General features: G+C 40.4%; 1 protein-coding gene across 1 annotated transcript in view; it reads left to right on the top strand.

The window, feature by feature from the left end:
• The window catches only part of EHHADH (enoyl-CoA hydratase and 3-hydroxyacyl CoA dehydrogenase), a 48660-nt gene that overhangs the window by 26295 nt on the left and 6554 nt on the right, over positions 1-15811 (top strand). Inside the window, exon 6 of the mRNA XM_038583609.1 lies at positions 9739-10080. Within this exon, the coding sequence (XP_038439537.1) occupies positions 9739-10080 (342 nt within the window). The remainder of the gene's footprint in view (positions 1-9738; positions 10081-15811) is intronic.

The following is a 15811-nucleotide window of genomic DNA, read 5'->3' as shown; positions in this document are numbered from 1 at the left end:
AGACACTATTTTGTCAAGCAAATTGGAAAAGAAAAATAATAGGGTGAGACATTTTAGACAAGCTCTTTTTTTTTTAAGATTATTTATTTATTTATTCATGAGAGACAGAGAGAGAGGCAGAGACACAGGTAGAGGGAGAAGCAGGCTCCATGTAGGGAGCCCGATGTGGGACTCGATCCCAAGTCTCCAGGATCACACCTTGGGCCGTAGGTGGCACTAAACCACTGAGCCACCCGGGCTGTCTAAGATGAGCTCTTATTATACTGCTTGTAGTAGATCTCACAGGCAACTGGGTAATTATGTATTGAGACTTGCTCATATCTTTTGACTTAGTATTTCTATTCTTAGGAATTTATCATGAAGAAGTAATCACAGAAGTATACAAGGATCTGTGTAATGGTGATACCCACTGAAGCTTTCTCATTGTAGAATATTGGAAACAACTCAGAAATCTAATTTTAGGGGGATTAGTTAAATAAAAGATGATAGACTGAAATGAAGCAGCCCCATTCAACCACTAAAACTTCCATTTTTTAAAGAAAGTTGAAGAACTTGGGAGAATGTTTACATGTCATACTGTAGATAACAGCCAGATAGGAAATTGCACAAATGTGTGTGTATGTCTTCAATATGTATATTTTCATAAGGAAATAAACTAACAAATTTTTGTCAATGGTTGTATTGGGTGGTAGGTAATGAAGACTCTTGGTTTTTTTTAAAAATGTTTACTTTGGGGCACCTGGGTGGCTCAGTTGGTTAAGCATTGGACTCTTGATTTCGGCTCAGGTCATGATCTCAGGGTCGGGTTGTGTGATCGAGAGTGTGAGAGTGTGGAATCCTAGTCAGGCTCATCAGAGAATCTGCCTATTTCTCTCTTTCCCTCTCTATCTGCTCTTCCCCTTGCATGCTCTCTCTTAAATAAATAAATCTTTTAAAAAATATTTATCTTTTCCTAATATCTGAGTCATTAAATTTACCCACAGGAAAAAGGGATGTCTGGCCAGTGTGGAAAAGGTACATACAATCTATAGAGAACTGGGCTCAGGACAGGAGGTCAGGAGACCTGGATTATAGTCTTGACCTTCTATAGACCATAGCAAATCCGCTTTTTTTTTTTTTAAGATTTTATTTATTTGAAAGAGAGAGAGAGAGAATGAGTGAGCACAAGCAGCAGGGGAAGGGGCAGAGGAAGATGGATGGACAAACAGACCCCTGGCACCCAGGGTGTCATGGGGCTCAAAACCCAGGACTCTGAGACCATGACCCGAGCCGAAGGCAGATGCTCAACCAACTGAGCCACCCAGGTGTCCCATCAAATCAGCTTTTTTGGCTTTATCAATAAAGGAAAAGATCCATTGAAATTAGTTGGTTTCAACCCCTGTTCTGAGACCCCACAGGCTCCAGTGGTTGGGTTCCAGTTTTTTTGTTCTTGCTACAACCTGGACAACTCCACTGTTTCTTTTGGGAATTAAGGTTTAGAATCCCCATGGGAAACTCTGAGAATTTTACTGTTTGGATTTTGTTTTTTTGTAAGAGAGAGAGAGAAAAAAAAACAAAACACATGAACCAGGGGGGCAGGAGGCAGAGACAGAGGGAGAGAGAGAATCTCAAGCAAACTCTACTCCCAGCACAGAGCCTGATGAGGGGTTCCATCTTAACAAACCTAAGATCATGACCTGAGCCAAAATCAAGAGTTGGCTGCTTAACCAACTGAGCCTCCCAGGTGCCTCTATACCTCAATTATTAAAAATACACATAAAATTATGAGTTCTCCTTTCCCATTTGTAAAAATATTCCACTAATGAAGCCTATTTCCGCCCCATTCCTACATCCTACCCTCCCTCCCTCACCCTCAACCCCCAACCAACTTCCTCAAGTAAAATGTTGACAAGGATTATATATATATCTAAGGACAGTAGTCATATATAAATATATATTATGTATATATATATGTATATATATAAAATAAGGAGAAGACTAAGGAATTTATTTAGTTTCCATATCTAATAGGAAAGGAGAGAAGGAAGGGAATTTCCAATGGTCAATGGTCAATATTGCAATCAGCATTTGGAATCAGTTATGGGTGGAGGGGGATTGATTATAGAAGGTTAATATGTATCTAAAAATATGAGTTAGGGGGTTCCTGGGTGGTTCAGTTGGTTGCACATATGACTGTTGATCTCAGCTTAAGTTTTGATTTTAGGATCGTGAGATCAAGCCCTGCATAAAATATAGATATATATGATTTGGGAAGTAGCTACAAATTTCTCTACAATTTAACATGCATCCTTTAACATGCATCCCAGAGAGTTAATTAGCATCATGTATCTTAATGCTTTTGTATGAAGCTTCTCAGACTACTGCAGTGCAATGGATTTAGCAGAGCAATTCAGAATTACTTGGCTAAACAGAAGAAGAGAGGGGCCCATAAAATGCTGTTTATTTGCACTCTCATTTGGCCAGCAGCCTGCTTATTCCCAAGCTGCGTAAGAACTCCCCATTCCCATGTGCATGTTTCTGGCATGAAGCTGAAAGTGTGTGCTGTTATTCAAAGGTGGGCACAGGGGACATCCAACTGGGGGCCTCAACTCAGGAAACTAAGTCTTTGTTCCTGTAATGAACCCTGGTTCTTTACAGTTACGGTGCTGTGTTGGCCATTTTTAGTGATTCCAGTTCTGCCTATAGACTTTGGTCTATTTGTTCATTTTGACTTTGTGACTTTAAACAAATCTTAATGGTTTCATCGTCTTTCTCCCCATTTTATCTTTTGCTTTTTGTAATTTATTTTTGTTCTCTGTGAACATTTATATACATGTTTCACAAGAACAGAGTGACCCTGCTTCACATAGAAGGCCTAAGCATATGTCTAAATTGAGCTTCCTTTTTTTGTGATACCCAAGTTCTGTGGGTGACCTCCTGCAAGACTGGAAAAGTATAGTTGTCCTGTCTGTCCTTTGCAGAGCTTCTGAGACAAACACAGCTTACTTACTATTTATCAAAATTGGAGAAGAGACAGTCTTTTATGTCTTAGGTAACCATTTCTGTAAATTGCATGTTGTGACTCTCTTTAAACTAGGCAGAGAAAAATGTCTTCCTGTCAGTTTACCAGAAAGAAAAGGGGGGAAATAATCACCTGCTTTTCTTCCTTTAGGAGGGTGATTCACTTTTTTTTTTTAATCAAAACTTGAATATCCATCTGCCTTGCAATATCTCAAAGAATTAAGAAAAAAATGTGAAGGGGTCAAGGAAAGAATTAAATTATAAGCATATTTGAATCTCTAATTAGTTCCTCTTCTCATTTTCCTGGGCAGCGAATGCTAGCACTGACCTGACCATACCTGCCTCTCTTATTGTGTAGGTACAGCTAAGTGAATTTAAAACTACCAAGATGTTAAAACAATCAAGTGTATGAGAAACACATTTTGAAAACACCATACCCGTAGACCCAAAGGGGAAATTCTGAATATGTTTTGTTCTAATAGAACAAATTTGTAAGATAACAGCATCCCTTATAGCTACAGCAGGAAAGAGACAGGAAATTGATAGGAAGCATCTGTATTTGTGCCCAGACCCAAAACTCCAGTGGATGTGCTCAGCTTGGCCCTAGACTAGTCTGGACAGGTGCCATGAGTAGTTCCCAGAATGCCCACCTGCAGTCTGAGAGGTCCTGAGTATCCCCAGGATAACAGCATTATGCTGATCAGCAATAATTACTGCAGTAATTACTGCACATCATTAAGCAGGCTGTTCTTTTTTCTTCTCTCTTTTCTTTATTTCTTTCCTTCTCAGTTTCTGGCGCAGGGCAGAGTTTGCCAGGAGCTACAGCTGTCCTTGATACAATGGCTGACCTAATGCTCTGCTCTTGGATATTCCAGAGGCTACACCTCAAAATCAAGTGTTAAATTTTTAAAAATACTCATGCATAGCCCCCACCCTTAAGTATTCTTAACTGAATCTACAGCGGGGCATGGGCATCTGAACTTTTTAAATTCCATAGATAACCCTTACGTGTACTATTGGTGTTGAGAATCGGTGCTAATCAGATGGGAATTCTGGTAGTGTCACAAGGACAGTGTAGTGTCCCTGGCACAGATTACTCTAGCTGCCTGTTTGTGCCGCAGTACTGGTGGCTCAGTCCCCTTTCCTCATCCACTTTGTCTTCCACATACTTGTCCTCTCCTCCTCCTCCTCTCCCCAATGACCACTCTTGTCTTCCTTTTGGGCCACCAGGAAATTAAATCAGCTGTAGGCCCTGGAAAGGTCTCTATCCTTCTCTCCTGAACTTGCCTTCCTATAAATTGAGGATCTCAAGCTAACACATTGGATAATTGAGCAAGTAATTGGAAACCTGTTGGATAGAGTTCATGTCTTTCCAACAAAAGCAGGGCAAACGGGGACTACGTGCTAACCACTATCTCCCCTCCTTTCCTGTTCTTAAAATCATATAGGAAAGCATTAATTTAAAAATCCATTATTTTCTCTTCTACCTAGTAATCAGGCATTAAGGAAGTATTGTTGCCTCCTAGGTTAAGAAAAAGTTTGAGATTATGCAATGCCTCGAAGATAAATTCACATGTGTACACAATTAAATCCAAACCTTACTCTCCCTTGCACACATAGTAACACACCGGTGCCAGACAGGTTCACGTTCATATGCCTTTTTTTTTTTTAAATTTAAAGATTTATTTTTTTATTTATTTATGATATACATAGAAAGAGAGAGGCAGAGACACAGGCAGAGGGAGAAGCAGGTTTCATGCCGGGAGCCCGACGCGGGACTCGATCCTGGGACTCCAGGACCGCACCCTTGGCCAAAGGCAGGCGCGAAACCGCTGCGCCACCCAAGGATCCCCCTATATGCCTTTTTATATTGAAACTGCTTTATAACCCCTGGAAGTTTTCTGTCCAATTAACTGAAGTGTACATTTTTGATATAATGGTGTATTCTTGAAGAGATGGTAGTACTTAAAAAAAAAAAAAGCATTTCTGGCATTGTGTTTTAGACAACAGTTTGGGTAATAAATTTGTTACACAGTTGAGTTTTTTTTAAGATCTGATAATGCATTTATTATAATGTAATTGACAAGAGAGTTTGGTTATTTCTGTGACACACATTTTAAAATTGTGACTGAGAACATTATACCAGGACATAACAGATTTTTAGGAATTTTATATAAATCTATTCTGAAGAAAGTTTAACATCACATCTTATTTGATAATACTTCTATACATTATTCTTTTATGAAAACTTTAGAATCATTCTGTTGAAAAAAAAAAGAATCAAGGGATCCCTGGGTGGCGCAGCGGTTTAGCGCCTGCCTTTGGCCCAGGGCGCGATCCTGGAGACCTGGGATTGAATCCCACGTCGGGCTCCCGGTGCATGGAGCCTGCTTCTCCCTCTGCCTATGTCTCTGCCTCTCTCTTTCTCTCTGTGTGACTATCATAAATAAATAAATAAATAAAAATAAAAAAAAGAATCATTCCATTGAGTTATTTTTACTTTTATTATATATCCTTTTTATATAGGCTCCATAACCAATGTGGGGCTCAAACTTACAACCCTGAGATCAAGAGTCACATGTTCTACCAACTGGGCCAGCCAGGCACCCCTGTTGAGTTATTTTTTTAAAAAATATAGAACAACCAAGTTTCTTTAAAAAAAAAAAAAAGATTTTATTTATCTATTCATGAGAAACAGAGAGGCAGAGACATGGGTAGGAAGAAAATCGGGCTCCCTCTGGGGAGTATGATGCAGAACTCGATCCTGGGACTCTGGGATCACACCCTGAGCTGAAGGCAGACATTCAACCACTGAGCCACTCGGGTGTCCCAGAACCACAAAGGTTCTGGTTAGAAATTCATATATAGGGGATCCTTGGGTGGGGGCTCAGTGATCGCCCCTTCGGCCTGGGGCGTGATCCTGGAGTCCCAGGATTGAATCCCACATCGGGCTCCCTGCATGGGGCCTGCTTCTCCCTCTGCCTGTGTCTCTTTCTGTTTCTCTCTGTGTCTCTAGTGGATAAATAAATAAAATCTTAAAAAAAAGAAGTTCATATATAATATATATAGGAGATATTTATATTTTTATGTTATGAAATATTTATATCCAAGAACATGGAATCTCTCTCTCTTTGCTCAAGTCTTTGTATGTTCTTCAATAAAATGATATAGTTATCTTCTTAAAGGTCTTGTATGTTTCTTGATAAATTCACTTATAGACAGTTTTAAAAATAGCTTTAATGATGCATAATTCACTTTATAAAGTTGCACAGCCATCCCCATGAATCAGTTTTAGGACTTGTCACTACCACCAAAATTTCCCACGTAATATGTTGCAGCTTATCCCACTTTCACCCCTGGCCTTAGGCAACCACTGATCTTTCTGTCTCTATAGTTTTGCCTTTTCTCGACATTTACCATGAATGGCATCATATAAGATGTAGTCTTTTGATCTGGTTTCTTTCAGTTTACATACTGTTTTTGAGGTTCATTTGAATTGTAGCAGGTATCGGTAATTTGCTGACAGTATTTTTATTGCTGAACAGTATTCTCTGTATAGCTATGTCACATTTTCTTTATCCACTCATCAGTTGATGACCTATTATGAATAATACTATTATGGATATTTGTATACAAGGTTTATGTGGACATATGTTTTCATTCCTCTTAGGTAGATTGCTGGGTTGAACCATAAGCTTGTCTTTTTAAGAAACTGTCAAACTGAAAGAAAAAGAAGAAACTGCCAAACTGTTTTCCAAAGTAGATGTACTGTGCTGTTTTAGATTTTCACAATGTCTGAGGATTTCACTTACTCCACACCGTCACTAACATCTGGTATTGATGTCTTTTTGATAATAGGTCATTCTAGTGGGTATTAGTTATCTCTAGCTACATAACTAATTATCCCAAAACTTAACTGCTTAAAAGAAAATATTTAGGGTGCCTGGGTGATTCATTGGTGGAGCATCTGCTTTGGGCTCAAGTCATGATCCCAGGGCCCCTCAGGTCCCTGCTCATTGGGGTGTCTGCTTCTCTCTGTCCCTCTGCCCCTACCCCCTCATGCTTTCTTGCTGTCTCTCAAAAAAAAGATAATCTGTTTCCTGCTCACTTCAAGTTGTTGGCACAATTCAGTATCTTGTATTGTAAGGCCAAGGTCCTCATGTTCTTGCCAGCTCTTAAGTTGAGGGAATGGCTTAAAGGCCACTGAATTCCTTGATTCTTGGTCCCCTTCTTCCATCATCAAATAAATAAATAATCTTTTTTAAAAAATCAAACATTCATTACTTGGCAGTTTCTGTAGGTCAGGAATATAGGTGTGGCGAGCCAGGTTCTCTGGTTTAGGATTTCATGTAAGATTGCATTCAAGGTATTATTTGTGGCTCTTTCCACCTCAAGGCTTGCCTGGGGGAGGATCTGCTTCCAAGTTCACTCAAGAAGTTGTTAGTAGGATTCAGTTCCCTACAGTCTGTTGGACCAAGGGCCTTAGCTCCTTGCTGGCTATTGGCTAAAAGTCTTCAGTTCTTTGCCACGTGCCATGTGGGCAATTCACACATGGCAGCTGGCTTCCATCAGAATGAACAAGAGAGCAAGAGAGGGTGACTGAGGCCAGAGTCTTTTTGTAACTTAATCTCAGAAATAACACCCTGTAATTTAGAGACAACCTACCACATTCACTTTTTTTTTTTTTTAAATCACTGTGGCTTTTATTTGCATTTCCTGAATGACTGATGATGTTGAACACCTTTTTACGTAGTATTACCTGTTCACATATCCTCTTTGGTGAAATATCCACTCAGGTTTTTGCCCATTTAAAAAATTGAGTTGTTTGCCTTTTTTACTATTGAGTCCCAAGAATTCTTTCTATACTCTAGGTACAAATACTTCATTAGATATTTGATTTATAAATTGTATTGGTCTTCTATTGCTTTGATAACAAATTACTACAAGCCTAGCAGTTTAAAGGACACAAATTTATTATCTTACAGATCTATAGGTCAGAAGTCTGCTGGGCGGATCTCACTGACCTAAAATCCAGGTGTTTACAACAGCTGTACTCCTTTCTGGAAGTTTTAGGGGAGAATCTGTTTCCTGCTCGCTTCAAGTGGTTGGCACAATTCAGTATCTTGTATTATAAGGCCAAGGTCCTCATGTTCTTGCCAGCTGTTAAGTTGAGGGAATGGCTTAGAGGCCACTGAATTCCTTGATTCTCGGCCCCCTTCTTCCGTTGTCAAAGCCAAATCATCACCAACAGGTCAAATCTTCCCCATGTTGTGTCTGACCATTCTTCATCAACCTCTCTCACCACAGCCAGGAAAGGGTCTCCTCTCTTAAGGACTCGTGATTAGGTTGGGAACATCTAGACAATAAAGGATAATCTCCACATCTCAAGTTTTTTTTACCATTAATCATTTCTGTAAAGTCCCTTTGCCATCTAAGGTTATAAATTTATAGGTTCTAGGGATTAGGAAGTAGACATTGGGGATGGGAGGCAGCATTACTCTGCCTACCATACAGATATTTTCTCCCAGTCTATGGTTTATTGTTTCATTTTCTTTTTTTTTTTTTTTTTGAAGATTTTATTTATTTGTTCATGAGAGACAGAGAGAGAGAGGCAGAGACACAGGCAGAGGGAGAAGCAGGCTCCCTGCAGGGAGCCTGACATGGGACTCGATCCCAGGTCTCCAGGATCACACCCTGAGCTGCAGGCGGCGTTAAACCACTGTGCCACCGGGCCGCCCTTGTTTCATTTTCTTAATGGTATCCTTCAAAGTACAAAGTCTTAATTTTTTTTTTCTTTCGTGAATCATGCTAAGAATATTTTGCCTAACTCAAGGTCCTGAAGATTTTCCCTTTGTTTTCTTCTAGAAATTTTTATAGTTTTAGCTCTTCAATTTAGATTTATGATCCACTTTGAGTTACTTTTTACATATAGTTGTAGGTAAGGAATTTTTTTTTTTTTTTTTTTTTTGCATATAGCTATCCAGTTATTTCAGCACCATTTATTGAAAAAACTCTCCTTCCTTTCATTGAATTGTTTTGGCACCTGTGTTGAAAATCTGTTGGCTCTAATTGTCAGGATTTATTTCTGAACTCCTAATTCTCTTCCACTGATTCGTATGTCTCTCCTTGTACCAATTAACACTGTCTTCTTTTCTAGGTATTTTTAAGTTTTTGTTACTGTTAGGAATGGAGTTGAGATTATTTTGAATCTAAAATATTCTTAACTGAGAAATATTTTCCTTAAAATCACTGAGAGTTTGATATTTAACCTATTATAATGCTGTCTTGGCATTGGAACAGAAGGAAAATGAAAATTTTATGCCTAAATTAGGTAACTTGAAAATTGCTTTGACTCTGTGAAATCCTATCTTACAGGACTTAAGGTGCATCAAATATTTTGATGTTAGTATTACATTAAATATCTTGATGAGAGGGATTCCCTGGGTGGCTCAGTGGTTTGGTGCCTGCCTTTGGCCCAGGGTGTGATCCTGGAGACCCGGGATCAAGTCCCACGTCGGGCTCCCGGCATGGATCCTGCTTCTCCCTCTGCCTGTGTGTCTGCCTGTCTCTCTCTCTCTCTCTCTATCATGGGTAAATAAATAAAATCTTTAAAAAAAGAATCTTGATGAACAGTATGTAATTTTGTATTTTGAACAAGTTATTATTATTATTACATACTCATATTCCCTTTGTGTAAGTAACATTTCCAAACCCAATTTTCTTACTTATTCCTTTCAGATCAATCTCTAGAATCCCGTAGACTCTGCAACAAGCCAATTCAGAGCTTGCCCAACATGGAGAGTATTTTCAGTGAAGCCCTTTTGAAGATGCAGAAGCAGCATCCCGGGTGCCTTGCTCCAGAGACTTGTGTCCGTGCAGTCCAGGCTGCCGTGCATTGTCCCTACGAAGTGGGCATCCAGAAGGAGAAGGAGCTGTTTATGTACCTTCAGAAATCAGGGCAGGCTAGAGCCCTGCAATATGCTTTCTTTGCAGAGAGGAATGCAACTAAGTGGTCAACTCCCTCTGGAGCATCCTGGAAAACAGCCATAGCACAGCCCATCTCCTCAGTTGGCGTTGTCGGTAAGAACAGGGTGTGGTCAAAGTCATCCTCCAAATCTGCACATACAAAGTGCTGCCATTTGCGTAGGGCCACTACGTACCAGCCTCTATACTAAACATGTTACTTGCATGGCTAACTTATTTTTCACCCCAGCTCATGAATTATCTTCATTTTACATGTGAGGCCTAAAAACACCACCATTCTCATTGTTTAGCTCATTCTCACCAATGAGCTAAACCCAAGTGGTGTGAGGGTCTGACACTAGGTCTGTCTGACTCCAGACTCTGGGTATATTTTTACTCATACCCCCCTCTTCCCTGTATGACTCAGTCACTCCTGGAGTCCCCAGCAATGATTATTATTTGTACCACATTTCAAAGTGTGGTCTGTCACTCTTGTAGCCAGGTTTTTGGAATGAAGGCTCTGCCTTTCTGGTCCCTGGATCCATTCACTTCTCATTCAACACCACTATCCTCAAATCCCTCTGCACCCTGAAACAGTGACCTACTTTTTTCCTCTGGAATTTCTTCAAACAAAACATCTTCTTTCCTCAGAAGCTAGCCCTCTGACTGGCTTCTTTGGGCTACTTTCCTAAGTTTCCCTTGTTCTTCATCTTGACCCAAGAGTAGTCTTTGGTAGAGTTTAAACCCCCTGAAATGGTAAGCAAAATGTTGTATGTGTACAGTCTTTGACTAAAAGTGTCAACTCCCAGCTATCCAGCACCAACCCAATTTGGGAGGAGAGAGCCCCCCCTACATCTTCCCAGTCTACTGTATCATTCACACTGTGCTCCTTCTACATCGACTCTGTTCACTTATGGGGTTTTTAAATTTTTAATTTTATTTAAATTTAATTAATTAACATATACTGTATTATTAATTTCAGAAGTAGAGTTCAGGGATTCATCAGTTGCATACAATACCTAGTGGTCCTCACATCATGTGCCCTCCTTAATGCCTATCCCCCAGTTACCCCAACCCCTTCAGCAACCCTCAGTTTGTTTCCCAGAGTTAAGAGTCTCTCATGGCTTGTCTCCCTCTCTGATTTTTTCCCCATTCAGTTTCTCCTCCTCCCCTTATGGTTCTCTGCACTATTTCTTATATTCTGAATATGAGTGTTGTGAGCCTTTTATTTTATTTTTTTTAAGATTTTATTTATTTATTCATGACAGACCTAGAGAGAGAGAGAGGCAGAGACACAGGCAGAGGGAGAAGCAGGTTCCATGCAGGGAGCCCGACATGGGACTCGATCCCGGGTCTCCAGGATCATAACCCAGGCCGAAGGCAGCGCTAAACTGCTGAGCCACCAGGGCTGCCCATCTTGTGAGCCTTTTAAAAAAGATTTCAGATTCATGCCTGGCACGAAATGTCTAAAAGCTTATAGTTTTGTTTTTTTCAGTATACTCCATATTGTTCAGAAAAATATATGAAAAGGTGTTTAAAATACGTGGAAGATAACTTGGACACAAATAAAGGGAGAGGATTTGGTCATTCCCCCCTTCTTCATGTCTATCCTCAGACTACTCCACTCCTTGTGCCCTCTGGAATGTTCCTGAGGCCTAATCAGCTCCCTGCCTCAGACCTGGCCTACTCTGGACACCCGCTCCTCCTGCAGCCCTCTCAGGAGAATGCTGTTGCTTTTCTCACAGTCCACTGGCCCCGAGTGTCACTTCCCAGTTCCTTTCTCAGTGTCTCTCCTTCAGGACACTCCTCTGTGGTTCTGCTGTCTGGTCTCATCGTCACTCTCTCCCTCCTCACTATTGCCATGGCTCCTATCACCTCCATTTGCTGAGAATGTTGGTACCTGGCATGCAGTTATCCACTTTCCCCCAAATCCGGCTGCTACCCTGATTGCCTTCATCATCTGGGCGGACAATACCTCCAGCCCTGTTGCTTTGTGGTGCCTTCACTTCCTCAGATCCAGTGACAGTCCCCTCCCTTCACATCCATGACCCCTTCTTGTGGCTTTTGCATATGTCTTGCCTTTACCCTGAATATTTCTCCACCTCTGAAATTCAGATTTTGAACTTTCCCCCACAACCTTATGTCTTCCCAGATTTCTTAGTCAATTATTCCAACTACATCCCATTATCAGCTCTCTTTATTTTCTCTTCACACATTTCATTTCCAGGATCATCCCTTCCACCACTCTCTTGTCAATATCCTCAAGTTCCGTGACTCATCGCCCTTTCCCTGTGCCCCCTGGCAAAACCCCAACTGTGTACTTCCATGAGCCCATGTTCAGACTTCTCAGAACCTGTTGGTGATACCACAAGTTCACACTCCCCCACCTTGCCTGGGCTTTTGGAGTCATCAAAAAGGAAGAAGATGGAGGGGAGGGGCACCTGGGTGGCTCAGTGGTTGGGCATCTGCATTTGGCTCAGGTCATGATCCTGGGTCCGGGGAATGAGTCCTGCATCAGGCCTCTCATAGGGAGCCTGCTTCTCCCTCTCCCTGTGTCTCTGCCTTTCTCTTATGTTCTCTCATGAATAAATAAATAAGATCTTAAAAAAAAAAAAAAAAGAGGGAGAAGACCACTCTTGACTAAAACTGCACCACCAGTAGTAAAAGCATCCCTTATTCTTTATTTACTTCTGTCAATAGAAGAGGTTCTTGACCAGAATTAATTCCGTGGCAGTTAAAGGCAATGAGTTATTAGGGAAGCAGGACTCCTTGCCCCATGTGTATTTAATGAGAAAAATGAGGAAACTAAATTCAATATAAATATAATATGTACCTTTGAAAACATAATTATCAACAGTGAAAAGCTTGATTTTTCAGTCTTTTTTTTTTTTTTTTTTTTTTTTCTGGAGACATTTGAGACCACAAGTTTGTGAGAAGAAAATTAGGAGCTAAGAACTATTTTGTTTTTGTTTTTGTTTTTACGATTTGTTTATTTGACTGGGAGAGAGAGTGAGCACGTGAGCAGGGGGATGGGCAGAGGGAGAAGAAGAGAGAGCCCTCTGGCAGACTCCCTGATGAGCTTGGAGCCCCCATGTGGGGCTCGATCCCAGAACCCTGAGATCATAACCTGAGCCAACACCAAGAGTCGGCCGCTTAACCGCCTGAGCAACCCAGGCACCCCGGAGCTAAGAACTTTTCAAAATAAATATATATGGTGTTTTTATGTGTATTTTTGTTTCAGTGGTTAAATGAAATGTGTCCATTTATAGGGCTAAAGAGAATCTAAATTTATTTATTTATTTATTTTTTTTTTTGAGAATCTAAATTTATGACTAGGACACTTGCAAAAAGCATTAGTCAGGTCCACTTTATGATCTGGATTCTGAGTTGATTTGTAGCCCCAAAGATTATTTAGCAGGTCTGCTCTGAGAGGTGAGCACTGGAGAACTGTACTCTACCCTCACATGTGCCTTTCCCTCACTGCTCTGTGGGTGGATCTGAGATACCACCCACCTTATGCTACACTTTATGAAGTACTTTCACATTACATTTCGTTAGTCCTTGTTGTCTCTGTGAGATTATAATTTCTATACTGTTCGAAATTTTATGTGAAGCTTGGGACTGAAAGCTAGGAGCCCAGGCTTCTGAACCCCATGCTCTACTTCCTATTTATCCGGCTAAAGTTTAGGGTACAAGTTGCTATAGCAGCAAGAGGTATCCAGCCTTCTTGCTACTGAGTAAAAGGCTGATGTTTATTAATTTTGGAATATTAAATGTTTTTAAATAATATATTATGTTAAATAAATTAATACAATTTGAAAATTAAATATATTCCAGAGAAACAATGATTTCTGATGACTGATAAGATTCTGTATGCAAAACCAGTCCCCAGGGGCATCTGGGTGGCTCAGTGATTGAGCATCTGCCTTTGGCTCAGGTCATGATCCTGGGGTCCTGGGATCGAGTCCCGCATTGGGCTCCCTGCAGGGAGCCTGCTTCTCCCTCTGCCTATGTCTCTGCCTCTCTCCGTGTGTCTCTTAAATAAAAATCTTAAAAAAAAAAAAAAAGCAAACTAGTCCCCAAAAAACAAAAGAAAACAAAGCCAATCCCCAAAGCTAGTCAATATAGAAGAGAAATATATGAATAGTTTTCACGAAAGAGTTTCATCCACAATGGGTTCATTAGGTAACAGATAATGTACTGCTGTAACAGATAACAATCTCAACGGTTTAACACAATAAAGATTTATTTCCTGCTTGTTCCATAAGGTCATTCCAGGAGAAGTTTTTTTGCAACTAATGGCTCTTCCATTCTCCTGAACAAGGAGAACAAGGGAGACTGAACTGGGAGACTGCTGACTCAACAAAGGTCAACAAACTTTTTTTAAGGGCCAGACAGTAAATATTTTAGGCTTTCTAGCCATATGATCTCTTTTGCAACTACTCAACTCTGCACACAAAAACAGCCATAGATAATATGGAAACAAATTAGTGTTTTAATAAAACTTCTATGTGACTGAAAGTTGAATTTGATATAATTTGCATGTGTCACAAAATTTTCTTCTGGGCAGCCCGGTGGCTCAGTGGTTTAGCGCCACCTTCAGCCCAGGGCGTGATCCTGGAGACCCGGATTCGAGTCCCACATCAGGCTCCCTGCATGGAGCCTGTTTCTCCCTCTGCCTGTGTCTCTGCCTCTCTCTGTGTGTCTCTCATGAATAAATAAATAGAATCTTTAAAATATATATATATTATTCTTCTGTGGTTTTCAACTATTTGAAATGCAAAACCATTCTTAGCTCACAGCAGTGCAAAAATAGGCAGTGGATTGTATCTTGCCCATAGACCATAGTTTGCCAGCATCTCCTCAAGGGTCTCCTCCAAGGCTTCACACCTGCTCTTTGCATCCCCTACATCCCAGTAGTAATGAAGGATCTTGTGGGAGATTGTAGGGGCCAATCGTGATCCCACACCACCCTCCTCCATTTCATTGACCAGAATTACTCACAGGCCCTATCAGGATACATGGCATCCAGAATAGTCTTCTATATGCCCAGAAGAAAAATGAAATGGTATAGGGAAGAAACAGTGACATCTTTGCCATCAGATAATTTTTCTGCATTTTCTGTTCTTCATGCCTTTGCTTAAAGTAGTGTTCACTTTCCTCTTCCCTTCCCCAGTCTGGTTGGTTCAACATGCCCAATTTCACCTATTTCAATATGATCTTTCTTCAGATATTTCTGCAAATATCTTTATCTTGAAGCTTTTCTTGATTCATCCAACCAAAAATAATCTCTTTCCTTGGAATCACCAAAGAAATTTGAATTTCTTACATCACTTACTTTACCTTGTACAATGGATATTTGTGAACTTTTTTTCTTCTCATCTCTAGATTATAAGCTCCTTGAGGTTTGATACTACTCATTTTTTTATAACAACTGTATTAAAATGTAACTCAAATACCATAAAATTCACAATTCAATGTAAAATGGAATTTTCTATGGAAAACAGTATGGGAGTTCCTCAAAATATTAAAAATAGGGGGCACCTGGGTGGCTCAGTCAGTTGGGCATCTGCCTTGGGCTCAGGTCCCAGTGTCCTGGGATCAAGCCCTGCATCAGGCTCCCTGATCAGCAGGGAGTCTGCTTCTCCCTCTGCCCCTCCTCCCACTTGTGTTCTCTCTATCTGAAATAAATAAATAAAATCCTTAAAAAACTTAAAAATAGATTTATTGTGTGATCCAGCAATTCCACTTGCAGGTATATACCCAAAAGAATTGAAAGCAGGGACTCAAACAGAATTTGTATACTCATGTTCATAGCAGCATTATTCATAATAGCCTAGAAATGGAA

The sequence above is a fragment of the Canis lupus genome, chromosome 34, assembly GCF_011100685.1.
Source record: "Canis lupus familiaris isolate Mischka breed German Shepherd chromosome 34, alternate assembly UU_Cfam_GSD_1.0, whole genome shotgun sequence".
Classification (NCBI taxonomy): domain Eukaryota; kingdom Metazoa; phylum Chordata; class Mammalia; order Carnivora; family Canidae; genus Canis; species Canis lupus.
This window is presented reverse-complemented; position numbering and strand designations above follow the sequence as displayed.